The 25,331-nt window shown below is 40.3% G+C and overlaps 1 protein-coding gene across 1 annotated transcript in view; it reads right to left on the bottom strand.

Annotated features, from left to right (window-relative positions):
• Nucleotides 1-1,389: 1,389 nt before the first annotated feature.
• hip1 (huntingtin interacting protein 1) overlaps nucleotides 1,390-25,331 on the bottom strand; it is a 40,609-nt gene continuing 16,667 nt past the window's right edge. The window contains exons 7-32 of the mRNA XM_015402671.1: nucleotides 24,212-24,273; nucleotides 22,968-23,108; nucleotides 21,677-21,734; nucleotides 21,522-21,597; nucleotides 21,155-21,298; nucleotides 20,880-20,977; nucleotides 18,910-18,982; nucleotides 18,640-18,823; nucleotides 17,477-17,565; nucleotides 17,261-17,377; nucleotides 17,074-17,175; nucleotides 11,344-11,346; nucleotides 10,841-11,035; nucleotides 10,618-10,765; nucleotides 10,430-10,516; nucleotides 10,021-10,128; nucleotides 6,283-6,419; nucleotides 6,075-6,185; nucleotides 5,908-5,966; nucleotides 4,203-4,296; nucleotides 3,278-3,378; nucleotides 2,978-3,083; nucleotides 2,745-2,868; nucleotides 2,555-2,616; nucleotides 2,016-2,133; nucleotides 1,390-1,926 (exon numbers count right to left, since the gene is read on the bottom strand). Coding sequence (XP_015258157.1) covers nucleotides 1,916-1,926; nucleotides 2,016-2,133; nucleotides 2,555-2,616; nucleotides 2,745-2,868; nucleotides 2,978-3,083; nucleotides 3,278-3,378; nucleotides 4,203-4,296; nucleotides 5,908-5,966; nucleotides 6,075-6,185; nucleotides 6,283-6,419; nucleotides 10,021-10,128; nucleotides 10,430-10,516; nucleotides 10,618-10,765; nucleotides 10,841-11,035; nucleotides 11,344-11,346; nucleotides 17,074-17,175; nucleotides 17,261-17,377; nucleotides 17,477-17,565; nucleotides 18,640-18,823; nucleotides 18,910-18,982; nucleotides 20,880-20,977; nucleotides 21,155-21,298; nucleotides 21,522-21,597; nucleotides 21,677-21,734; nucleotides 22,968-23,108; nucleotides 24,212-24,273 — 2,608 coding nt within the window. The 3' untranslated portion in view covers nucleotides 1,390-1,915. The remainder of the gene's footprint in view (nucleotides 1,927-2,015; nucleotides 2,134-2,554; nucleotides 2,617-2,744; nucleotides 2,869-2,977; nucleotides 3,084-3,277; nucleotides 3,379-4,202; nucleotides 4,297-5,907; nucleotides 5,967-6,074; nucleotides 6,186-6,282; nucleotides 6,420-10,020; nucleotides 10,129-10,429; nucleotides 10,517-10,617; nucleotides 10,766-10,840; nucleotides 11,036-11,343; nucleotides 11,347-17,073; nucleotides 17,176-17,260; nucleotides 17,378-17,476; nucleotides 17,566-18,639; nucleotides 18,824-18,909; nucleotides 18,983-20,879; nucleotides 20,978-21,154; nucleotides 21,299-21,521; nucleotides 21,598-21,676; nucleotides 21,735-22,967; nucleotides 23,109-24,211; nucleotides 24,274-25,331) is intronic.

The raw sequence follows: 25,331 nt of genomic DNA, 5'->3' as shown, positions 1-25,331 counted from the left end.
TTTGTTTTCTTTCAACATTATAAAAATATGGATACATTCTGTGGAGATTAGTAATGGAAACCCAACTATTCATTAATTAGCTTTTAGCTTCTACAACAAAAAAAGCACTTTTTTTTATTTAATGTGGGAGAGAAAACAATGAATGATATGCGAGCAGAAACCACATTCCCTCGTCGTTCTGTATTAATGAATCAAAGTATTTATTTCAAAAATTGGAAAAATAAAAACACACCCACCAACATTGGTTTAGTAGAATATCATACAAAGACATATTTCCATGTTGCTATGTGAATATCTGTCTCTGACTACAGTATGAGGCAGTTTGAAAAAGGCTGGCTGAGCTGCTGGAACTACAGACACAAACCTGGAAGATGAAGGAACCAAAGGAATCAAATAAAATAGATTCACGAAAAGCTTCTGAGCAAAGAAATAAAAGGGATAAAAGTTGTGTGCACTTTACCTTTCAAGACACTTGAGACGCCGCTGTAATGAGATTTCTTCCTCTTTATATGGACTAAGCTGTGTTTTAAATTAGAGTCAGCTAACAGCTGAGCTAAAGTTGTGATTAAATACAACTTAGAAACTAACAGTACAGTGAATGATGCTCGCTTTAACCTGTTTGGAGCAGCAGATGGGAACAGAAGTCTGTATAACAACCTCACCATTATCTCTATATGAAAAAAAAGAGCTAAATCTAACCCAGCAGCATTTGTTTTAAAAAAACCAAAACAAAAAACAGCATGAAAACCAGGTGAGGCTGAGCGTTAAGACACAGAATCGTCAGCAGTGTGAACACACAGAAGGTAAGAAGGTGTTTGCTTAAACAAGACGGTAAAACAGAGAAGCCTGCTCATCTTAGAGAGTCCAGCCAGTTTAGAGTCACTTCATCAGGAAATGATTGGGAGGCGTGAGGCTTTCAGGTCCATCGAATCTTTAGATGGAGGGAGGGAGGCAACAGAAAGAAAAAGAAAACAGTTCTTTGAAGCAGATTGCTTGCAGTTTTAGCACACAGCTAGGTGGTCTTAGCGAGTCTGAATCCACTGGAATCGGGTCCTGAATGGTCATGGGATGAACTTTTGTGCCTTTACTTCTGAGACGGTAATAAAACATTTAAAACAGAGGCTTGCTTCTTTAATTCCTCTGAGCGATCAGGAAAATTCCTGCAGACAGGCTTAGAACCGATGTGTTGAGATGATAATAAAATATCAAACTTCTCATCGCTCTGTTTTATAAATAAATCGTAAAAAGGAAAGAAAAAAAAGTACAAACGATTGTGTTGTTAGTGTTTTTTTGCGCCAACCACTTCAGACCAAGCAACCCTTCATAATGCTGACTGCTTTCATCTGGTAAAAGGACAAGAAAATTTAGTGGAGGGTGTTTTTTTTTTTTTTCTTTTTAGGTTAACAGTCACGGTCGTTACAATGGCGAGGACGTGAAAGGCAGAAAGTCCGAGGGCAGGCCTCCGGCGTGGAGGCCGTACGGACTTAAAAAGGTGATTAACTCACAGTGAGAACAGAATAGGAAGAGACTGGAACGGAGCCGCGCGGCTCCTCTATCTGAATCAGACACTGATGAACAGAGAGGAGACGCAGCAGCTGAGGAGGAGGAGCAGCCGCTGATCCACTCCCACCTTGTGCTCGTATTACATCCTCTGTGACTCCCCGCGGTCAATAAAACGGGGAGACGGAAAACTTGGGTCGCTGCGGCGGATTCTGTCTGGATGGAACGGCACATCCACAGACGGAGGGCAGGCGTGTGAGGAGCGGGGATTTCAAAAAAAGAAGCACCTTTTCTTCGGCTTGGATATAAACAAGCAGATAAATGTGAGCGGATGAGAGGAAAAGATGGAGAAGGATGTCTATAAATAAACGGAGGCGGAGGAAATCAGGTCTATGAGAGGAGGAAGACGAGGGTTTCATCCCGTGCCTGTACAGGAGGAAGAGGAGACACGTTATGTTAAGGAATCTACACTGGAATGTGGTTCCGCATGAGAGCTTTATAAGAGACATCCTCACCTTCCCCTTCCTCGCCCCAGCCCTCTGCTACACCAGCGAGCTCGTAATGCTTCTTCCTCAGCTCCCCAAGACGCTCCCGCTCCTTCTGCAGACGGGTCTCCAGCTCCAGAACCATAACCTGAATAAAAACAGTTTGGTTTATGTTTTTTAACAACATCAGCCCTATGAAAAACTTTTGTTTCTTGCAGATTTTCTCCTTTTTAGAATGTTAGGATAAATATAATTGAAGATGAAATAATTAGAGTAAATATAAAGGGCTTTTGTCAAAATATAAGAACTAGATAGAGTGCATCTAACTCCTTTTTCGCTTTAATATCTGCATCAAAACATCAATTAGTAAATATAAGACATGGAACTGCAATAATTGTGCTACTTTAGTGTTTGCGTCTTACATTTCAGAAGTTTACTTCAGCTTTGCTTAGTTTTTTTCTCAATGTTTACAATGCCTGAATACATTTAAATAAATGAATGAAATGAAAATTAAGCAACACTGAGGAACGCCAGGATTCCTGCTCAATCATGGCCTTTCTGCAGGTTACCTGAGCATCCATCTCCTGCCGCTTGATCTGGGTCAGAGTCATGCTGGAGAAGTCCATCGTTTCTGGTCAAACAGAAACAAATTAAAGCTAGACATTTTCCCACCACCGTGTGACATTCCTTTACAAAATGGCTCGAGAAGTGAAAATATGCGAGTTCACCGCGGCATCTTTACGAGGACGCCACACTCACCTGTTTCTTCGATCTGGGATTTCCCAGACTTGGTGGAGGCCACGACAGCGGCGGTTGCCTGGGTGACCCCGCGGGACGCCTGCTGCAGGCGCTGCAGGTTGGAGCTGTCTTTATCTGCTTTTACCTAAAAGAAAGGTACATAATAAAAAAAAACATCTAGCATATAAACACGGAAACAATCCTAATGGATCAGAGGAAAAAAATAACATGGGTGATAGGGGTTGATTATTTACCTTGGAAGCAGCCACTAGCTGTGCAGTGCTGGCTGCTATTTCATGTGAACACACCATCAGCTCTTCAAACTTTCCTTTTCCCTGAACCACCATGTCGGCAGCATCACTGGAAGCCAGAAAAATAAAAAGTGTGAAAAATGAGTTCTAGATTAACCCGATTACACTTTAAAACCACTTTGGTTAGAAAAAGAAAGTGTTTCATTGTACATTATATGGTGATCTGCACGTTTTGGTCACAAAACAGCCCACACTACCCACTCCCACTCCAGTCGGAACAGACAGAAGCCTTTTCATACTTACACCATGACTGTAGCGCCCCATCCAACCGCCTTGGAGGCAGAGATCAGGCCCTCAGTCCAGCGGGAATTCTTAGCATAAAATTCCTTCATGGAGGCTGCCCCCTGGTGGACACAGACACAAATGCAGCTTTAAAGTAAAACCACTTGGTTCAGGCAAAGGAGCTATATTGCTTAAATTAAATCAAAATAAGCCATTGAAGAGTTTAATATAATAACAGTCTAAAATATGAGATTTTAACATTTGTTTTATTCAATATTTGATCCAAAACTCAACTTTGTCAAACTAATATCAGGGTTTTCAACAAATTCATAAAACTGTACATTTCATAACAAAATATAGCTTTAGTTTATTGGCAATACCACACATGTCCATTTGATGACGTGCATTTCATAATTTAAGGTAGCAGCTCCCGAATCTGTTTCAGGGTCATGAGAGTTTTTGTGACAGTTGAATAAAAAAAAAAAAATGAAGTAAATTACATATTTCACAAAAACAAAGTAAGCTTAAAAAAGTATAGTTATTTTAAATTGGTTTGTTTTTCTAAGAATTTAAATTCAAATTAAAGTTCTTTACTTTATATATATAAGTCATTTCTTTAACAGAAACAGAAATTTTCTTAAACTACATTCAGACCCACATGTCCAGTTTACAATCCAAGCTGGGTGGTCATTTTTTGGATTTTACAATAAGCGGTTCTCTTAGGGACACTACTGCAAAGTTCGACCAAAACCTAAGTTCCGATCGAATCAATATCTTAAGGTCATTAATATACAAATCCATATAGAACGCATTTTGTCTGTTCAGAAATTCAGATCCCTTCTCAATAGAATAGGTGTTGAAACACAGAAACATTTCCATACTTTATTTTTTCCCCATTTTCAAAAAGATCCATGCTTGGAAAAGGATAAAACTATAAATAACCCACCCTTCCACTCTCCACGATATCCCTTTGCAGATCTTTAGAGGACAGAACCAGTGCCTTGATGGCCTGCATCAGCTCTGTGCAGGAAGCCAGGATCCTGCAGAGGGCGACAGAGAACACACCATGAACTTGCTGCAACTCTGCAGCTAATATTGGTTTCTCTGCATTAATAGCCAGTTAAAATTCCTGGGAGGGGGTGCAGAAGAGATGATGACTTGTTTTAAAGGAAGAAAAACAGCAAAAAGAAGCAATCCTTGTTGCTAAAGCACAACTAATGCATCACTTACCCCATGTCTCATTTCTAAATACTCCTTAAAACTGAACAGGATCTAGTACTGACTTTCCTAATTTTTTTTTGGTGCATATCTAAAGGCCTCCTGTTTAGCAATAGACAGACTTCTCTACAGGAAGCAAAACAAGTGGGCTCCACTGCATGTTTTATGGTGTAATAATCAGCTCACAGAGGTGCAAACACTCTGCAATGCTCTGAAAGCCACAGACCACAGAAGAAACTAATTGCCATCCTCTAATGCACAGTTGCACAAACACTATTCATTGTCCAGCCTCTATTAGTTTTCCCCCAGGGTTCCCATGTATTTAGCTTCATCCATCTTCTCCTAGACTCTGGCCCAGCTGAAGAAAAACATATTCGATGTGAACTTAAAGATCAGTTTCAGTCACGTCTGACTGGAACAATCTTCTAAAGATAACTGTGCCCCTACATGGACTGTGGCAAACCTCTTATACCCACTCCCTCTGTAACGGACACTGGTCCCAGATTTAAAGCGGAGCTGTGGATCTCTGCATCTCCTCCAGAGAAACAACTGTTCTGTTGTCTTCTTCTGTGGTTAATGTATTCCTTTCTGGTCCATGACTTAGTATATTTGCTAAAACATAACCTAGCTTTAAACTTAGATGCTTGAACGCTCCTGACACGCTGCTTCAGCTGCTCAAAACGCACCGCGGGACATTTTGCTGCGCCTTGATGCGGGCCAACTGTTGACTTTGCATATAAACTCGCTGCTCCTGCTGCATTCGGTGTGAACACAGCATAAGTGCCTGAAGCACTAAAGCGAATACAGCATAACCTTTGAAAACCATGTAACCATAGAACCATATTTTAAAAGCATTGTAACAAACTAGTATGTTCCTTTGGTTTTGGGGTAATTAATTAGAGCTTTGCTTTCTCGTGTTCATGCAGTTCCTAATGAAGAGAGAAATGACGGCATGCTTTAAGCTTTCCTTCATTTATTTCTTTATCTAGTTTAAAAGCTGCTGGTCTCCTTTAGCTCAATTAGATACATGTGTTCTCATATTCAACAGTTTGGCAGGGCTTTTTATTTAATTTCCTTTGTGGCCTTTTTTAACACCTAAACTAAACTGATTTTAGGTCACTGATCCATTTTCTGTCACAAGTTCTAATGCACCGATTTAAACAGTGATGCACTGTCAGGGTTTACTGAAGCAGTTTACTAAACAAGGATCATGCAGCCTGCTGCATGTCTAAACTACCCATGATTCAAACTGTGAAGTCATAATGAAAATGAGACTTAAGATGCTTCACTCCAAAGGCCCTGATGAGTAACTTCAATTCCCAAATAGGTTCTGTATATATTCAGTCTTTGGGCCTAAAGGTTACAGAATGGACTTTGCAAAGAAACGTCGACTCCCGGCTGGTTCATCAACTTTGCTCTGATCTGAGATTTACCTCTCGTTGACCTCCATCTTGATTCCTGTATCAACTGCTCGGGACTTGTTCAGCATTTCCTTTAAGGCACATGGGAGAGAAAAAACAAAGACATCTATGAGGACATACTGCTGCCGGTAGATTCTAGGGGAAGGATGCACTTGTAGTAAAGAGGCAGAAATAGTCACCTCTATCCTGGCAGCCGCGGACTCCACAGCGGCGGAAGTGGCAGCCATTTCTTGCTCCACCAGATCTCCCAGCTCCCCCTGCTGCAGCTCCAAACCCCTCGGGCGCAGTTTCTGAAACAACAAAGAGGGGCGGCCTTTCTTTTTGAGAACAGCGCCTTGCTGAGCAGATTAAACGCAACACCTGTCGATAAATCAGATTTCCGCCCACCTCCGCTGTGGTCAGGATGGCCTCCAGCGCCGTCCTCAGCTTGTTGCCGTCGGCAGCAGCAAGGCTGTCCTGCTGCTTCATCTGTCCCAGCAGAGCCAGAGCTTCCGATCCGCACGTCTTCACGCTCTCTGACAGCGCTGCAACAAGAACAGGATGCAGGGGTCAATGTTTCAAAGAATCCAATGGAAAACTCCCACTAGCTTAAGATGGCAGTCTGCTAGTTTCAGGGAGTTTAATTAGAAACAGAGGCTGGTTTATCTAGTCACCCTCATATATATATATCACAGCAATAGTTTCTGAGGATTGATATTATGAAGTTTTTTTTCTCTAAATTTAGAGTTCTAAGGCTTACAACCAATGAAAAACAAAGTAATGACTTAAGAAAATTGTATCGTAAGAGCCATAAAAAGTATTTTAAACAAAGACATGTTATGTAATGGCTCTCCTTATGTCTGACACACTAAAACCTGACAACTTTACAGATAATAGAAAATTCTTCCCCAATAAGAAAGAAATTCCACATTGCTTAAGAAGAAGATGTGTCAATGGTATTATTGGAAAATTGAGTTACTGGTAAAAATATGATAAATGATGATGCATAAGTAATGGGAACAGCAGCCTGAAGATGAATGTGAAGCATTCAGAACCAGCAGCCATCTCTGTCATGTTTATAAACACAATAAGGGCTGAAACTAACTTAGACTTTGACAACTTTTATTGTCATTTTGTGTACAGAGTGTACAAAATGACATTTTTGTTTAGTAGAGCTTTCCAGACAGTAAATTAACATTTACAATCCATAAAGTGCAGCAGTGATCAAATGTAAACAGTGTGGGAGAAAAAACATGGTGCGAAACACGATTATTAACTTACGATTATTTTGCAAATCAATTAACCCGTCGACTATTTTTTCCAGATGAATCGATTAATAATTGGATAGCTAAAGGTTCCTTAAACAAGATTTTTTAATGAAATTAAATCAGGACAAACTAAAACTTCTGGATAGAGCATAGTGACAGACGGAAATATATATATTTTTTATCTTAAATGCAAAATGTTTAGATATTTTTTTTTACAATTTTGATATAACTACTGCTCTAAGTGGGTCACTAAAAGCTAAAAGCATGTTTTTGAATCTCTAGTCTCCAGTTAACGATTAATAAATTACTAAATTAGTTGACGATTATTTCAATAATCCATTAACATGATTAATCTGATTGTTTCAGCCCTAAACACAATGATAAAAAGACAAAAGGAAAACTGCTCAACAACAGCTGCAAACTGATTAGAGATAAAAACGTCTACGTTCAGCTATGAACAGTTCAGCCTCATTTTCCTTAATATAAACAGTTAGCTTAGCTCATATGAAGTTCTAAATGTAGCGTTTAACATTTTGCAGCATATTTCTGCTTTCAGAACACATTAATGGCTGTTAAACTAAACTATTTAGTTTACTTACTTTACGATTCACTTCCATACAGAAAGCCCATATTCTTATCTTCAGGTAACATAGAATACATGTCAGATTAAATAATACTACGTACACTTCAGCGATAGTATCAAGGTGTTACTTTATTGTATGTCTCGTACCATGTCTGTTGGTTGTGCTGTTCTTTTTACATCTCTTTGCAGGTGATGAAGCAGACTGAAGATGTTTTATCATTATCTCCATTTTATCTCCTCTTTCTTTCATCTTTTTTTCTTTTTTCCGTTTTTCCTTTCCTGTTCTACCTACATAGCAGTGTCCATATAATTTGTAAAACTCCCTGCATAATTATAATAAAGCTATTTATATGCATAAATGAAGCGGAACACTATGGCGCCAGCCCTACTACTCCACTTGTGAAAGTAAAATCTGTTGGGCTCTTTTTGGCATAAAGACAATTATTCTTGTTGCCACATTGCTAGACAGGACACTGTACAAAAAAAAAAAAATTACCAAATACCAAAGGGAAAAGCTGTTAGTCTAAAGATGATTTGCTGTTATTAGCCACACCAGAAAGAAAACAGGACAGGAGGGATTTCCTGAACAGTAGCCAATCACAAGCAGTTTACCTTGTCAGGTGGGTTCCTCCCTCAAAACAACAGAAGGTGAATTGAGAGTAGAAAAAAAAAAAAAAAAAAGAGGTCCACGCGTAGGTAGGAGAGAATCTGCAGAGAGTTAGCATGGACTCATGCTTCTGATATACCAGGAGGTCATGGTGTTGAAACGAAATATAGAACGTCCAAAACAAGTGTAGAGAGGAGGTTTACATGGATTATTTTTTGAGTTTTTACAGCACTAGTGGCTCGTCTTTAGCTGACAGAAAAGGGGGCATGAGAGAGGGGGAGAGACACGCGGGAAAGGACCGCAGGCCGGGCCTGAAACCGGATCGCCCGTGGCGAGGACCAAGGCCTTACACATGGGACGTGTGCGTCAACCACTGCACCACCAAAGCACGCCCCTATAAAGATATCTTTAAATAAAACTGCTTGTATGAGTATTTATTACATGTGTGCACTTTAGATTGATTTCTGACTTCATAACATGGGCTATGACTGTGGCCTTCTAAAGCTGCTCCTGAACCAGAAACAATCATGGAAACCTCTAGAAACTGAGAAAAAAAGAGGAAAAGGCAGCTTACTTTTTAAAAGAAAGAAAATTTTGCATTTTATTTGGGATTAAGCTTCTATAAGCTGGAGTACAACTATCTGTGTTTGATCCCAGTCTGCTGGCTGCTAACTCCAGATCCCAGTATTTGTTTTTAGGGTGAAATCATGGCTGCTGGCCACAGAGTCATTATATTCAGGCATGTTTGGACTTGACGTCTAAAGAGAGGAAAAAGCCATTACTGGGTTACAGCATTAGTTGTTTTGCCTGAAGGCCTTTTCTCACTACCAGCCGAATCTGTGGAAAGGCATTTTGATTAACAAATGTAAAAAAAAAAGTTTAAAACATAATCATTCTAAATGCTTTCTCTGAGGTTTATTTCAATAATAGATTAAAAAATAATTTCTCATACATCAAAGCGCAATAAAAAAATCTATTTTAATGAAAGAAGATTTGTTTTGGAGCCTTTATTCTGCCCTTGAACCAAACAGACAAAAGTAATCAGTCATAGACCTACAGTTAGCAGAGCATCCTCCTTTGTTACCCATCTATAGCATATAGAGTATCCGTGTTACATTTACCTTCTGCATAAACAGCGTAACACGGATGAGCTCCTTACTACCTTTAAACGGCTTTTTTCTTTTTTTACTTTTTATAAATGTGCAGAGATCCAAGTCGACGTCGAAAATAAATCCAAAACTTGACTCTTCATAAATATAAAGGTTATTTATGCATAAGTATACAAGATATTTATTGAGTAGCTGGGCTGAAGAAAAAAATAGCATAAGGAATAAAGAAAAAAACATTTAAAAACAAAACAGAAATCAGTCTGTTTTCCTTTCCTCCCACATTCATCCAGACCTGGAAAAGAATTAAATTCTTATAACTATAAGTTAACTTTGCCACCATTTTGCCATTATTTGCCCTGCCCTTTTATTTCGTCATTCTTTCTACATTTCATTTCACAAACATCCGTTACTCCAAAAACACTCCTGACATGCAGAGTTCAATCTTAATGAATTCATGTAAAGTGTGAAGAAAGCAGCTCAGACATGCCGGGGCACGCTCGCATCCACCTCGCCCACAGATTAACATCAGGAGACGACGTCGGCGGCTTACATCTGCAGCGAAATCACACACACACTCACCCTCTGCTTGCTCCACAGGAACCATGTGGGAGGTGGCGCTGCCCTGAACGATGGTATCGCCCACCAGGTGGCCACACTGGGTCACCACTCGCACCAGCTCCAGCACGGCTGCATCACACCAAGCAGAGCAACAAAACATTTATATCTCCTAATATCACAAAAACAATACCTGATATTTACATTTTTACTGTTTTTTTTTTTGTTTTTTTTTTACACCGTTTCATTAAAAAAAATTTAAATAGGAAAAAAATCACAAAGACCTGTAAGTAATACTATTGCATAAAATAGTAAGTGAATGCAATTAAGATGAATTTTTGTAATGCCAACTCCTTTTTCCTGGCCTTAAAAATAAAATATTCCATTTAGAAAGTGAAATCGACACCAGTAAATGGCATGTAGCAGCTCTCACCTGTGTTGTCAGTCAAGAAGGCTTCTCTAGCTCTCTGCAAATTGTCCATAGACTCTAAAGATGCCCGACATCTAGATGCAAGATAGTCTACAACAGAAGGACAGGGATGATGAGAGCCCGGCTACTAACGCTACATGCAGACGTAACGAGCGGCTGAGCTACATGAGGAGCTTTGCACCAATCCTGACCTGCAGAGCTTGTGCAGCTGATGTGCGCTGGATCATCTATCTGCGCTAATGAGTCCTGGATGATCTTCTCTGCCTCCTCCACCGCTCCCTGCAGACTGGACCATCGAGCCGCTACCAGCTGACTCTCCAATGCCTGCTCCCTGCTCTCCTGCAGTTCAGGGAGGTAAACGTTTCAAACAAATATCAAAGTGAAGATTCCAGCTCATCAGAACGATTCCCAAACCTTCTCGTTGAGCTGATTCTGCAGGGCCTCTGCCGTCTTCACCCCGCTTTCCCTTTCAGTAGCCAGGGAGCTTTGGACACGCTGGAGCTCCTCCCCCTGTACTGCAAGCTCCGCCTCCACCTTCGACAAAGTTTGCACCAGCTCTGCCTTCTCAGACTCCAGGGCGACCAGCTGGGTGCTGAGCACTTCGCTTGACTGCATCCAAGAGCATGAGATCATGGAGGAGAAAAGCAACAGAGGGAAAGATAACATGCTGCTGTCAGGGATGCGGTCGGACTTTTCACTAAAAACACACTTTTATCTTTTGCCACTAGTGATAACTTTGAGTTGTTGAGACTCCACAGAGGTTAGGGAAGGATGTCAAAGGAAACCTGGAGTTGTGAAACCAGTGATCATCAAGCATTTCAACGTCTCTGTAGCTACATATACATACTCTTTTACAATGAAGCCTTTGAGCTTAAAATGACTGTAAACAAAGAAATAGTAAAAAGAGAAAGACTTACACTCTGAGAGTCAGTAGGTCCGACAGAAAAAAGGGAACAAGAAACAGCAAAGTTAAATATAGAGCTTTCATCAGAAGAAGAATGAGAAGGGAGAGTAGGACGGGGGCTGGGTTAGACAGACTGTGGGGGTCAGATGGAGACAGAGAGTGACTGAACCCTGATAAAACACCTACAGGGATCACCAAGTGTTTCTTACACTAGTTTAGCAAAAACAACATCCTCTAATCAATGTTTTCTAGTGCTGCTTCTTTTTAACTAGCTAGCTGAAACTAACATCCACTTCCTTTAAACCAATTCTACAGCTACAGAAACATTCATGTTCAAAATATAAAATATTAGTCTCAAAAGCAGAGATTATTTCTTAAAAAGTTGTTACAAATAAGAAATGATGAGTAACTTATGATGGTGATATGGATTTCTAAGAAGGGTTTAAAGCGTCATGCTGCCACTGCCTGGTCAGCTGGCTGAAAAAAAAATGTATATAAAAATGACACTTTTCCTCCACTTATGAGGAAAACTTTGTGTTTAGAAATGTTTCGAATCAAACGAGGTAATCCTTTCCAAAAACTACAGTCAGAACCTATTTGATTTGGGAATCAAAATATTAGAATATAATATATAATAATATTAGTGTATGTTTCATTTAGTACTGTATTTTCCGGGCTATTAACCACTACTTTTTCCTCATGCTTTGAACCATGCGACGTATAAGACGGTGAAGCTTTTTTTGCACTGGAAAAAAATCTAAATCCAGATAAGTAATTTTTTTCTTAAAATAAGTGCATTTGTTTTTGGATTGAGGAGATAAAATATACATTTTGCCAATGGAACAAGACAATTTACACTTAAAATAAGAAAACATAATTGCATTGTCTTAGTCCAAGTGCATATGATCTAATTATCTTATTTTAAGAGTAAAAACACTCAATCCATTGGCAAACTATCTCATTTACCAACTCAAATTAAGGTTAAATACACTTAATTTAAGAAATTTTTCCAGCATGTTTATTCTTCCTAACCGCCAAATGGGGAAGTTAGAAATAAATTAATGGGCTAATTTTGATTTAGCACAAGAACAGGCTAGCAGCAGGCCCCATTGCCGCAATAAAGCTGCCGAACCAATGAGGAGATGGGCTGAACTCCCGCAGAGCTGAAATAAAGAGCTAAAGAAGCCTCATCTTTCAGTAGAAGCTCCTTCTGCTTGTTACTACCCGATCCGACCCGGAAGCACGATCCGTTCTGCGCGGACACGAACAGATATACATCCGGGTGTCCATAAATAATGTAATTATGGTACTAAAACTACTTATTTACTTTACTTAATTTACTTAACTCACCAAAGAATGCAAATATACATCTTAAAAAAAAAAAAATTATGACTTCTGTGAGAGAATTTTTATGCTTTTTACATTTTCTCCATTTAACTGCTTCTCTGACGTCATCATGGGACACACTCAGGGCAGTCCGGCAAAATATGATTAAACTATGTTTATCTGCATTTTAGTTGTTTCCTTCATTAGATTACACACTATGTAGCATAAGATTAAAACGAAATGAAAGAAAAAAGTTCAAAAAGACCAGATTTATGTTTAAATCCAAAGGTGAAAAAGTTAGCCCTCGGAAGAAGCGTAGGAGCAGATCGGGCAGAGACCAGTGATAAAACAGAAAGGATTTTAATGCATTTAATTTATCAGAAAATACATTGTTAACCTTTAACACATTATATTTTAGTACCTTCACTACCTTTGGGGAGGAGAAATGTCATTTAGGGATTTTTTAACAAAATAAAATCGAAAACGACCCGGATGTATATCTGGATGCGTATGTGCAAAGAGGTGATGGCGCATGCGCAGAACGGATCGTGCTTTTTTCAAAACATTTAGTGGGAGTGGCTTATAGTGAGGTGCGCTCTATAGTCCAGAAAATACGGTAAGTAGGATTTTTAGTCTCATCTTTCATTTTTACTATCATCATCCAGGCTTAAATAGTAAAAACACATTTTTCTAAGGGGTATGTATGAAAACAGCTATAAATTAGCTATGATTTTTTTTTTAAATAAGTCACAATAAGTGCTGCCTTTCTTTAAAAAATAGACCCTGTTATATGTTTTAGTTACAATGACTTGAAGTTGTTCTGTTTAACTTCATTATAATTCACATATGAGCCTTTGAAAACAGAGGATTTGTGCAAACAAACATCAGTCTGAAAGAGTTGATGTAAAATGTTGAAGCAAATTCTTTCAATGAAGTTTAGAAGACTCAGGTTGGTTAATTTTAATCTCTAATCCGTCGGGGAACCGACCTGCTGAGAAGAGGCCATGGTGGTCTTCAGGGAGTCCAGTTCAGCCTGGGTGGAAACCAGCTCCCTCTGCAGCTCTTGGAGCTGCTTGACCTGCTCCCTCTCCTAAACCAGAGAAGTTGGTGCTTAAGAATAGAAAATTTTTTTTATTTGGATGACTTTGCAGCATGAGAGTTGCTCCCATCCCTACCTGTCTGTCCGCAGCCTCCTGTGCTCCCTTCACCTTCTCCTGCATCTCCCTCCGGACCTCTTCCACCTCATCCTGAGCCGCCCGCGCCACAGTCATCTGCCGGGTCACCTCTGCGTTCTGCATAAACAGCATAGGACCAATATGAAGCTTTAAAAACTGTAACAATGACCCAAGGGGGGGGGGATCTAAAGAGGTTCGCCACGTCCTCCTCACCTTCCTCAGCAGGTCGGCGTGACTCTGAACCAGTTCTGTGTATTTCTCCTTCAGCTTGGTGTAGCGCTGCTCGTTGGCCTGAGCTTTTTCTGGAAAAGGCAAAAAAGACCAAGAAGGATTTGAGACTGTAGCTGATGCATCATTTATCATTTTATGTCTCTGTTGTAAAAGGTAAATTATATAAACTCTTTGTTTTTGTTCATTTTTAGTGCTGCAGCAGATGTTTTGGAAAATAAGCTGCTTAGACATGAAGATCAATCCAAAAAAATGACATTTAATCAGCATTTCTTTCTCCTGAGCTGCTTTGACTGCATTAACAGCTGCAGGCTTTTTGGTGTGGCTCTGCATTTTCACATTTAGACACTGAAACCTTTGTACTTGTCTGCAAGTTATCTCAAGCTCAAAATAGATGTAACATTTGACAAACAGTTATCAAACTTAGCTACAGTTTTTCTTGTTTTTTAACTGTAGTTGCATCTGGACTTTGACTAGGCTGTTTTAATAAATTATCATAGATTGAAGGAAAACTTTTTCTTTAAACAACTTCACTTCTCCTCAACCCCATTTTTATTAGTATATTCTTATTTGTTGGCCTTTTTATGTTCATCTGTTTGTTGATACTAGCTACATTTCTTTGTACTGTTGAACCATAAGCAAAAGAATAAAAAAACATAAACATTACTTTAGAACTCAGGCCATTTTCTGACCAGCTTCCTTGTCCTTTCTCAACTAAAGCCTCCCCATATCATGATGCTACCATCTTCTTAGTTGGAGCATAAACAGGGTAGAATCCAGATGCATGGTCCGCCTTTCAATCTTTTAAATTATAACATTTAAAAACCTTGCCTGGCTTCCATTTTAGAGCTGCAGACCTCATTGTTTGAATGAATATTTAAACTAGGTAGGCAAACAAATAAAAAAGAAATAAAAAAGTTATCATAGCTGAGAGAATTATAAGCAAAAAATGACCCAGTGGTTAAATATGATTTAGCCAATCATCTAGTGAGAACTGGAAAAGTCAAAAAGAAATCTTTTAAGGACAAAAATAAAAAGATCTACAGAGAGAGCATATTGTAAGCCATTGGCTCTTCAGTCCAAAATAAAACCAGCAGCATCAGAAATTATCTAAGGTGCCGCTGTGTATAAATAAAATGCTGCCTCACTCTCGATCTCCGTCAGGCTCCGCTGCTCTTTCTCCGTGTCCTCCCTGGCCCTCCGCAGGTCATCCAGCTCCGCCTTCAGGAACTCGCTCTCCCCTACGGCCTGCAGCCTCAGGTGGCTCTGCTCGGCGAGCTCCGCTTCAAGCTCGTTGACGCGCCCCCTCAGAGCCTGACACAGCCGGCCGCTCTGCAGACAGAGCAGACAGCCCTCAGGGTAGAAAAACAACAGAGACCAGCAGAAATAAGAGAATTTCTTATTCCTCTCATCTTTACCTCCAGCCTAAAAGACTCCAGCTCCTCCTTGAGGGCCTGGATCTCCCTGGTCAGCTGCTCGATCAGACGGTCTCTGAAGAACAAATACAGATTAAAGAATTAAAAGCCATTTTCAAGGTTGTTGCAAACTATTAAACCTCTGTTCATGCCTTACACAACTTAAATATTTAGCTGTGCTGCTGCCATCAACNTGCATATGATCTAATTATCTTATTTTAAGAGTAAAAACACTCAATCCATTGGCAAACTATCTCATTTACCAACTCAAATTAAGGATAAATACACTGAATTTAAGAAATTTTTCCAGTGTTTATTCTTCCTAACCGCCAGATGGGGAAGTTAGAAATAAATTAAGGGGCTAATTTTGATTTAGCACAAGAACAGGCAAGCAGCAGGCACTATTGCCGCAATAAAGCTGCCGAACCAATGAGGAGATTGGGCTGAACTCCCCCAGAGCTGAAATAATGAGCTAAAGAAGCCTCATCTTTCAGTAGATGCTCCTTCTGCTTGTTACTACCCGATTCGACCCGGAAGCACGATCCGTTCTGCGCGGGCACGAACAGATATACATCCGGGTGTCCATAAATAATGCAATTATGGTACTAAAACTACTTATTTACTTTACTTAACTCACCTAAGAATGCAAATATACATCTTAAAAAAATTTTTTATGACTTCTGTGAGAGAATTTTTATGCTTTTTACATTTTCTCCATTTAACTGCTTCTCTGACGTCATCATGGGACACACTCAGGGCAGTCCGGCAAAATATGATTAAACTATTTTTATCTGCATTTTAGTTGTTTCCTTCATTAGATTACACACTATGTAGCATAAGATTAAAACGAAATGAAAGAAAAAAGTTCAAAAAGACCAGATTTATGTTTAAATCCAAAGGTGAAAAAGTTAGCCCTCGGAAGAAGCGTAGGAGCAGATCGGGCAGAGACCAGTGATAAAACAGAAAGGATTTTAATGCATTTAATTTATCAGAAAATACATTGTTAACCTTTAACACATTATATTTTAGTACCTTCACTACCTTTGGGGAGGAGAAATGTCATTTAGGGATTTTTTAACAAAATAAAATCGAAAACGACCCGGATGTATATCTGGATGCGTATGTGCAAAGAGGTGATGGCGCATGCGCAGAACGGATCGTGCTTTTTTCAAAACATTTAGTGGGAGTGGCTTATAGTGAGGTGCGCTCTATAGTCCAGAAAATACGGTAAGTAGGATTTTTAGTCTCATCTTTCATTTTTACTATCATCATCCAGGCTTAAATAGTAAAAACACATTTTTCTAAGGGGTATGTATGAAAACAGCTATAAATTAGCTATGATTTTTTTTTTAAATAAGTCACAATAAGTGCTGCCTTTCTTTAAAAAATAGACCCTGTTATATGTTTTAGTTACAATGACTTGAAGTTGTTCTGTTTAACTTCATTATAATTTACATATATGACTTTGAAAACAGAAGATTTGTACAAACAAATATCAGTCTGGAAGAGTTGATGTAAAATGTTGAAGCAAATTCTTTCAATGAAGTTTAGAAGACTCAGGTTGGTTAATTTTAATCTCTAATCCGTCGGGGAACCGACCTGCTGAGAAGAGGCCATGGTGGTCTTCAGGGAGTCCAGTTCAGCCTGGGTGGAAACCAGCTCCCTCTGCAGCTCTTGGAGCTGCTTGACCTGCTCCCTCTCCTAAACCAGAGAAGTTGGTGCTTAAGAATAGAAAACTTTTTTTATTTGGATGACTTTGCAGCATGAGAGTTGCTCCCATCCCTACCTGTCTGTCCGCAGCCTCCTGTGCTCCCTTCACCTTCTCCTGCATCTCCCTCCGGACCTCTTCCACCTCATCCTGAGCCGCCCGCGCCACAGTCATCTGCCGGGTCACCTCTGCGTTCTGCATAAACAGCATAGGACCAATATGAAGCTTTAAAAACTGTAACAAGGACCCAAGGGGGGGGGGGGGGGGATCAAAAGAGGTTTCCTACGTCCTCACCTTCCTCAGCAGGTCGGCGTGACTCTGAACCAGTTCTGTGTATTTCTCCTTCAGCTTGGTGTAGCGCTGCTCGTTGGCCTGAGCTTTTTCTGGAAAAGGCAAAAAAGACCAAGAAGGATTTGAGACTGTAGCTGATGCATCATTTATCATTTTATGTCTCTGTTGTAAAAGGTAAATTATATAAACTCTTTGTTTTTGTTCATTTTTAGTGCTGCAGCAGATGTTTTGGAAAATAAGCTGCTTAGACATGAAGATCAATCCAAAAAAATGACATTTAATCAGCATTTCTTTCTCCTGAGCTGCTTTGACTGCATTAACAGCTGCAGGCTTTTTGGTGTGGCTCTGCATTTTCACATTTAGACACTGAAACCTTTGTACTTGTCTGCAAGTTATCTCAAGCTCAAAATAGATGTAACATTTGACAAACAGTTATCAAACTTAGCTACAGTTTTTCTTGTTTTTTAACTGTAGTTGCATCTGGACTTTGACTAGGCTGTTTTAATAAATTATCATAGATTGAAGGAAAACTTTTTCTTTAAACAACTTCACTTCTCCTCAACCCCATTTTTATTAGTATATTCTTATTTGTTGGCCTTTTTATGTTCATCTGTTTGTTGATACTAGCTACATTTCTTTGTACTGTTGAACCATAAGCAAAAGAATAAAAAAACATAAACATTACTTTAGAACTCAGGCCATTTTCTGACCAGCTTCCTTGTCCTTTCTCAACTAAAGCCTCCCCATATCATGATGCTACCATCTTCTTAGTTGGAGCATAAACAGGGTAGAATCCAGATGCATGGTCCGCCTTTCAATCTTTTAAATTATAACATTTAAAAACCTTGCCTGGCTTCCATTTTAGAGCTGCAGACCTCATTGTTTGAATGAATATTTAAACTAGGTAGGCAAACAAATAAAAAAGAAATAAAAAAGTTATCATAGCTGAGAGAATTATAAGCAAAAAATGACCCAGTGGTTAAATATGATTTAGCCAATCATCTAGTGAGAACTGGAAAAGTCAAAAAGAAATCTTTTAAGGACAAAAATAAAAAGATCTACAGAGAGAGCATATGGTAAGCCATTGGCTCTTCAGTCCAAAATAAAACCAGCAGCATCAGAAATTATCTAAGGTGCCGCTGTGTATAAATAAAATGCTGCCTCACTCTCGATCTCCGTCAGGCTCCGCTGCTCTTTCTCCGTGTCCTCCCTGGCCCTCCGCAGGTCATCCAGCTCCGCCTTCAGGAACTCGCTCTCCCCTACGGCCTGCAGCCTCAGGTGGCTCTGCTCGGCGAGCTCCGCTTCAAGCTCGTTGACGCGCCCCCTCAGAGCCTGACACAGCCGGCCGCTCTGCAGACAGAGCAGACAGCCCTCAGGGTAGAAAAACAACAGAGACCAGCAGAAATAAGAGAATTTCTTATTCCTCTCATCTTTACCTCCAGCCTAAAAGACTCCAGCTCCTCCTTGAGGGCCTGGATCTCCCTGGTCAGCTGCTCGATCAGACGGTCTCTGAAGAACAAATACAGATTAAAGAATTAAAAGCCATTTTCAAGGTTGTTGCAAACTATTAAACCTCTGGTCATGCCTTACACAACTCAAATATTTAGCTGTGCTGCTGCCATCAACACCTTTGTTTATACATGTTCGAGATCGGCCTGTTTTCCAGTGTTAGTCCTGTTTCTCTGACTGTGACAACCCGGAAGTGCTCTCTTCATCCTCTGACATGGGAGTTGGCTTGAAGCTCGACTGCCTGGCAGTGTGTTTCCTGGACCGGGCCGCCTTTTACAGTTGCTTTTGTTTTTTTATCTCTGCTTCTGTCTCCTTGAACCCCAGTCTGCCTCGGCAGATGGCCACTCACACTGAGCCTGGTTCTGCTAGAGGTTTCTNTTTATAATTTAATCTAAGGATGAATCTTCAGGGTCGTCAGAGAGAATCAGTAAATGACCAGCTTCACAATGACCCGCGAACCCAGCAGACAGGTCAGGAAAGAAGTTGTGGGGCAGTTTAAACTCAGAATTCAGTTAGAACACAATTAAACTGAAAAGGCAATTAAGAGAAATATTCTAGTGTGAGAATTAGCCGTGCATTTCATTGAACTAAACTGAAGGTCTATACCTGAAGGTCTATACCCAAAGGTCATTCAGCCGACCTTTGGGTTTAGGAAAAAATTATTGAAAGGACGATGCAGGAAGGCTCTGGAAAGGAAAAGAGAACCTTCACCTCAGGATGGATCCACCCAGATGGGAGGGTTGGAGGTTTTGGCCGCGATGAAGTTGGTTTTCTTGTTGTTGGATTTGTTTGTGAAACCGGCAAGATTTTAGCAAAGAGAAAAGCACCGGAAAAGTTACACTCTGGCTACGAAGAAGAAACCACTAACCAGTGTTTTGAGGAAAAGAAAAAAAAACTATATATATTTTAGGCAAAAGACAAAAAAAGAACTATTAAACAGCGTCTGATGGACAAGGGATCGCAAGGGCTCACCCTTCCTCAGCAGATGTCAGCTGGTTGAGGAACTCTGGAAATTTTAGATAAGCCCCCATCACAGAGTGCTCTGTCAGGTACCAGTTTTATTTTTTGTTGTTTTTTTTTTTCTGTACACCGTTTCCTCTAGTCCCACTTCATACCGTTTATTGTCGGGGCCTCTATCCTCTCGCAACAAGAAGAAAGAAAAACGAGCCACAGTGAGAGGTAATGGTTCGTAACAATTGGGAAAAAATAACGAGTCGAGTTTGTGGTGGATTTCTAACAACACACCCTCCTGAAAACAGCCCCAAAAGAGGGAAACACGGTGCTGGGCTGGCAGCATCATGCTTTGGGGTTATTTCAGCAGGGAACAGGAAGCTGCATGGAACTAAAGGCTGGGCAGTCCTGATCAGAAACCTGCCAGAGGCTAAAGAACAGAGACCTTTGGTCAAACCAGTAATTAGACCGATCCAAAAGTCAGAAGCTGACTGGGAAGTTGATGTTTCCAAATCCTTTCCATGTGATCAGACTGAGCTCACGCTATCATGGTTAACATTTCAGAATCCGGATGAGCAAAGCTACGAGACATTTGAAAATTTTCTGTATCCTGAAAGCACACTAATCGCTTTATTATTTCATATTTCAGAAACATTTTCTTTGGTTAACATCAGCATGTCTGGACAGAGGCGATTTTTCTTTGAAGGACAATAAAGATTTGTTCTAATATTGTTTTTCATTGTGTTTGTCTGTCACATCAAACCTTAATAGTTTGTGTATGGAGTAGAAATGTGAACATGTTCAAGGCTTATAAATGCTTTCAGGTGATTAAAATGTCATTTCTAACTTATGATGATAACAAAACAGGATTTAACGATATGAGCGTAGCTCAGTAGGCTGTGGGTTCTGGAACAACAGCCTTGTTGTACTTCCAGATGAAACATACTTGTCATCTTTCCGCATGCCGTTCTGGCTGTTGAAGTTAAACGGATCGATTGCGGCCGAAGTGCCGAACAAGTCGTCAAACTTGACCTCCGAGGGAGCCTAGCGAGAAACAAGGAAACAGGATTACAAAGAAGAAGAAATTCTGGGGGAAATGAATTCCTTTATGGTTCTGAATGAACATAACACGGCATCTGGAGGAAATATCTGTGTTTAGAGCTTCTTCATTCCCACGTTTCCAATAGCGTATATGATTCCAGGAAAGTTTCTTATTTTTACCGGCAGAGAGGGGACGTCCGTGTCCACCAGGTCGTCCGTTTCCACCACATGTTCCGACTCTGGAGAAGAAGACTCAGCGGGAATCACGACCACGGGGCTGATGTGCTCCGACAGCGCGGACGCACGCAGGAAGTTTGGGGGGTTCTGCATGAAACACAAACCTGATCATGTATCAATATCCTAATATGCATTTAGACTGAGGAAGTCCAACTGATCCCTCAGCTTCCTGTCCATCCTGACAGGAGTGATGACGACATTTTCCCACATGATGCCATGCCTCAGTCAGTTGAGCAACAGTGGATAAAGGAGCAGCTGTTGCAGCATAAAGAAGGATTTTGACAGAAGACGCGGTCAGAGTCGTCCTCACCTCAGGCAGCTGTGGGATCTGAATCAGCCTCTTGAAATACTGCAGGTTACTTGAGCGGTAGAAGAGACTCTTAAGCCTGAAACACAAGAAGAAGAGTTAAAATGGCCTGATGCTGTGAGAGACTATTTCTATGCGACTGTGAGGGAACGCCGTACTTCTTAAACTGCTCCTGGAAGCGATCTCTGTGGCCCTGGAGAGTGTCGGCTGGAAGGCCTGTAAACACACACGCAAACACTTCTCTGCTCAGTCTATAAAAATATGCAGCTAGAACATAAAATCGTCCGATCGCATAAACATGTCTGACAGCAATTCAAAGAAAATAACCTGAAAGCTGGAAAGTTAAAACCTTCACAATCGGAGCATCAAAGAAGCTGCTTGATTCCAGTATTGGCAGACATGATGGCTGAACAGCAGCACTTTGAACACGGCCAGAATATCAGAACCTGGGTTATTAATTCAGCTTGTATTCAAGCACATCTAGGAGAACATCTATGAGAAGATCTGGAGGCCTTTCAGAGGCCCGTGTAGCTGTACTTTCAGTTTAACAATTCAATCGATGCTAATTGCAATTTAACAATATTCTTTAAAAAAATAAAAAAAGGAAACAAAAGTAAAAAGGAGAAAAAAATCTGTAAAAAAAAACATATTTATATATATATAAAAACAAAACTTAAATCCTCATTTGTTTTGTTTTTCTAATAGAACATCACTTGTAAAAAAAATTTTGTAATCAGGGTTTTTTGCAGGTGTCACAAATTCAAATTTAAGACTTTTTAAAATCTTTTTAAGACCATCATCAATGAAAGTCATTAGATTAGTCAGAAAATAGATTAACTTACCCAGACAGACAATTACAGTTTATGCTAAAGTGATGCCTCTCGCGTATACACCAGCTTTGTTAGGTCATGCTCTATTGAACCTGCTGAACCAGCTGGTGATCAAGTTATTATATAAAAAACAAAACAAAGGTTAAGATCATCCCTTAAAGGATGGAACACCGTTTTAACATTTTTAAATCACCTATTGTAGGAACTGCTTCTTACGTTTCATGCAGAAAAAAAAATGGATAAGGAAAGGCCCAATCGGGAGCTCACTGCCCCCCTAAGCAATGTGGAGGTAGAATGATAGTGTTTGAATGAAAACCGGTTGAAAAATTTGCATTTAACTCCAACTTCCTCAAATTCACTTCAATGCACAAATGAAAGGTTTGAAACTCAAAAAACAGAAACATTCATCAAACATGTATAAGATAAATCTTCATTTGAATGACTGCCCTGTAATCCATCAGCTGATGAAAGCTAGCTCTGCCTCTATAATTCCAGATCGATAAGGTGATAAGGAGCAAATATCCCAGTTATCTTAGCTCAAAGTTGAGACTAGAAAGATTCCCCTGTCAGAAATAGAAAATATTTAGAAAGCCATTGATCCAACAGGCCTGGGACTCACAGGAGTGCAGCTTGAAGAGCAGCTTGACGGTGTAGTCGTACAGGTGGCTGCAGTCTAGGATGACTTGGATGAGGGGAGCCAGACGACACTGACCTGCCGCCGTCACAGACACAGACCGAGACATGTCCAAAGAGTTGAACACTGTGGAGGACAGACAGCAGTGATCAATGAGCCGAAAACAAATGTTGAAGACAAACATATCGCACAGGCAGCGCCTTCACCACAGTGCAGTGGCTCAGTGTTGTTTTTAAACAGGAAAGGAGAGCAGAGAGGGAGAGACGACCTGAACAGAGTCAGGATTGTTTGAGTTTGCCTCTGCCTCCATCATTACAGCCTCCTTTTCATCCCTGAAGTCAGACCTTCAGAGCGACACAGGTGTGGTTTCCTGCCTGATGCATGACACACCCACACCCACACCCTTTCCACATGACGTTATGCTTTAATATAAACAATGCAGGGAAACAGACTAATGTGAACCATATAGCTAAGGTCTGAAATTGATTTATAATGAAGGTTATGTCACTATTATTGGAGGAATATTCCTGCAGTTTTCATGTCAAAACTCTGAATTCCAGGGATAAAAACCGGAAGACTGGATGGATGGATAATAAATAGATGAATGATGGATGAAAGGACCCTGCCAGTGATTACTGGTCTAGTGAATAAAGTCACTAATTTTTCCATTGTGCATTCTCTCTCCTCCAAACTCACCCAAAGCTGCAAAACTGAGTTTAAGAAATTAACGACTATTCCAAAATGGAAAATAATCCGGTCGCTTGCATTTAAATATTTAACGGTTTTTCTGATCAAAGAAGCCGAACCTCTAAAAAAAGCCAGATCCAAGCCAGACGACTGACCAAAAAGAATAGAGACGGCTTCATAATATCATGAAGGCACGTAATAAGCTGCATGATAAATAAAAAGCAGAATGTAATTTCCGCCTCAGCTTTTATGACTGGAAGCTAAATTTCTCCTGAGCTCCCAGTCCGATCATTACAGTCTATATTTAACCTGCTTCAGCAGACTTTAACCTCAGGTGACTCAGCTAGACAAAAACCGGCTGTAGCCCAGCTGAGAGGTGTTTTCACCGCTCCATATATGTCTGTTTTCATTCTCCATTGTGTACAGTGCAGCGAGCAGCCAGACTCTCTACTTCCTGTCTGTCAGAGTTCAATTATCTGTCTGTGTGTGTGTGTGCACCCAACATAGACACATCTAGGTCTATAGAGAGCCAAAGCACTCACCGCCGAGGAAGAGGTTGAGCTCACACTCCAGGTAGTCGAACATCTCCACCGTGAGCTGGAAGCTGAGGGTGAGAAAGGTCACAATTGATCCCTCGTTTATTGCCTGAACACACAGATCTGTTAGCAGCAGAGAAACATGACAGTGAAAGAGAAAAAAACAGCTGGACAAAAGGTCTGAGCTCGTTGTCTTTTGCTAGTCACATTTATCTTCTTCCAAACTGAATTTTCCGATTGAATTATTTAGGGAGATTTTAATAAGCAATGAATTAAGAGATTTATAATTCTTTCCAACAGGTGATTTCTAATACTTGCTGCTGTAATATCACAATTTCCCATTGTGGAACAATAAAGGGATTTTATTGATTGATTGATTGATTGATTGACTCACAGTGGAGGAATTTACTTATTACATCAGCTCAAATAGTTAAAGGGGAACGCCGTATTTTTTAGATTGGGCCCGAATACATACAGTGGGGGAAATAAGTATTTGACCCCTTGCTGATTTTGCAAGTTTGCCCACTTACAAAGAATGCAACAATCTACAATTTTAATCATATGTACATTCTAACAGTGAGAGACAGAATCCCAAAGAAAATTCCAGAAATTCACATCATATGAATTTATAAAAATTGATAACCATCTGATGAGGAAAAACAAGTATTTGACCCCCTACCAAACGGCAAGTATTCTGGCTCCTACAAGCCAGTTAGTTTTTCTTTAATACACAGCCCCAATCCCAACCAATTATCTACATCAAATACACCTGCCTCACCTCGTTAACCTGCATAAAAGGCACCTGTCAACACCCAAACAACCAGCATCCAACATCACCACCATGGGCAAGACCAAAGAGCTTTCTACGGACATCAGGGACAAGATTGTTGATCTGTACAAGGCTGGGATGGGCTACAAGAGGACCGGAAAGCAACTTGGAGAGAAAAGATCAACTGTCGGTGCAGTTATCAGGAAGTGGAAGAAGCACCACACCACCGCCAACCTCCCTCAGTCCGGGCCTCCACACAGGATCTCGCCTCGTGGGGCGTCCCTGATCATGCGAACGGTGAGGAATCATCCCAAAACTGCCAGGGGGGGAACTGATGAATCAACTGAAGGTAGCTGG

The sequence above is a fragment of the Cyprinodon variegatus genome, unplaced genomic scaffold (assembly GCF_000732505.1).
Source record: "Cyprinodon variegatus isolate N-32 unplaced genomic scaffold, C_variegatus-1.0 Scaffold1382, whole genome shotgun sequence".
Taxonomy (NCBI): domain Eukaryota; kingdom Metazoa; phylum Chordata; class Actinopteri; order Cyprinodontiformes; family Cyprinodontidae; genus Cyprinodon; species Cyprinodon variegatus.
Note: the sequence above shows the minus strand (reverse complement) of the source record. Positions and strands in the feature narration are given on the sequence as shown.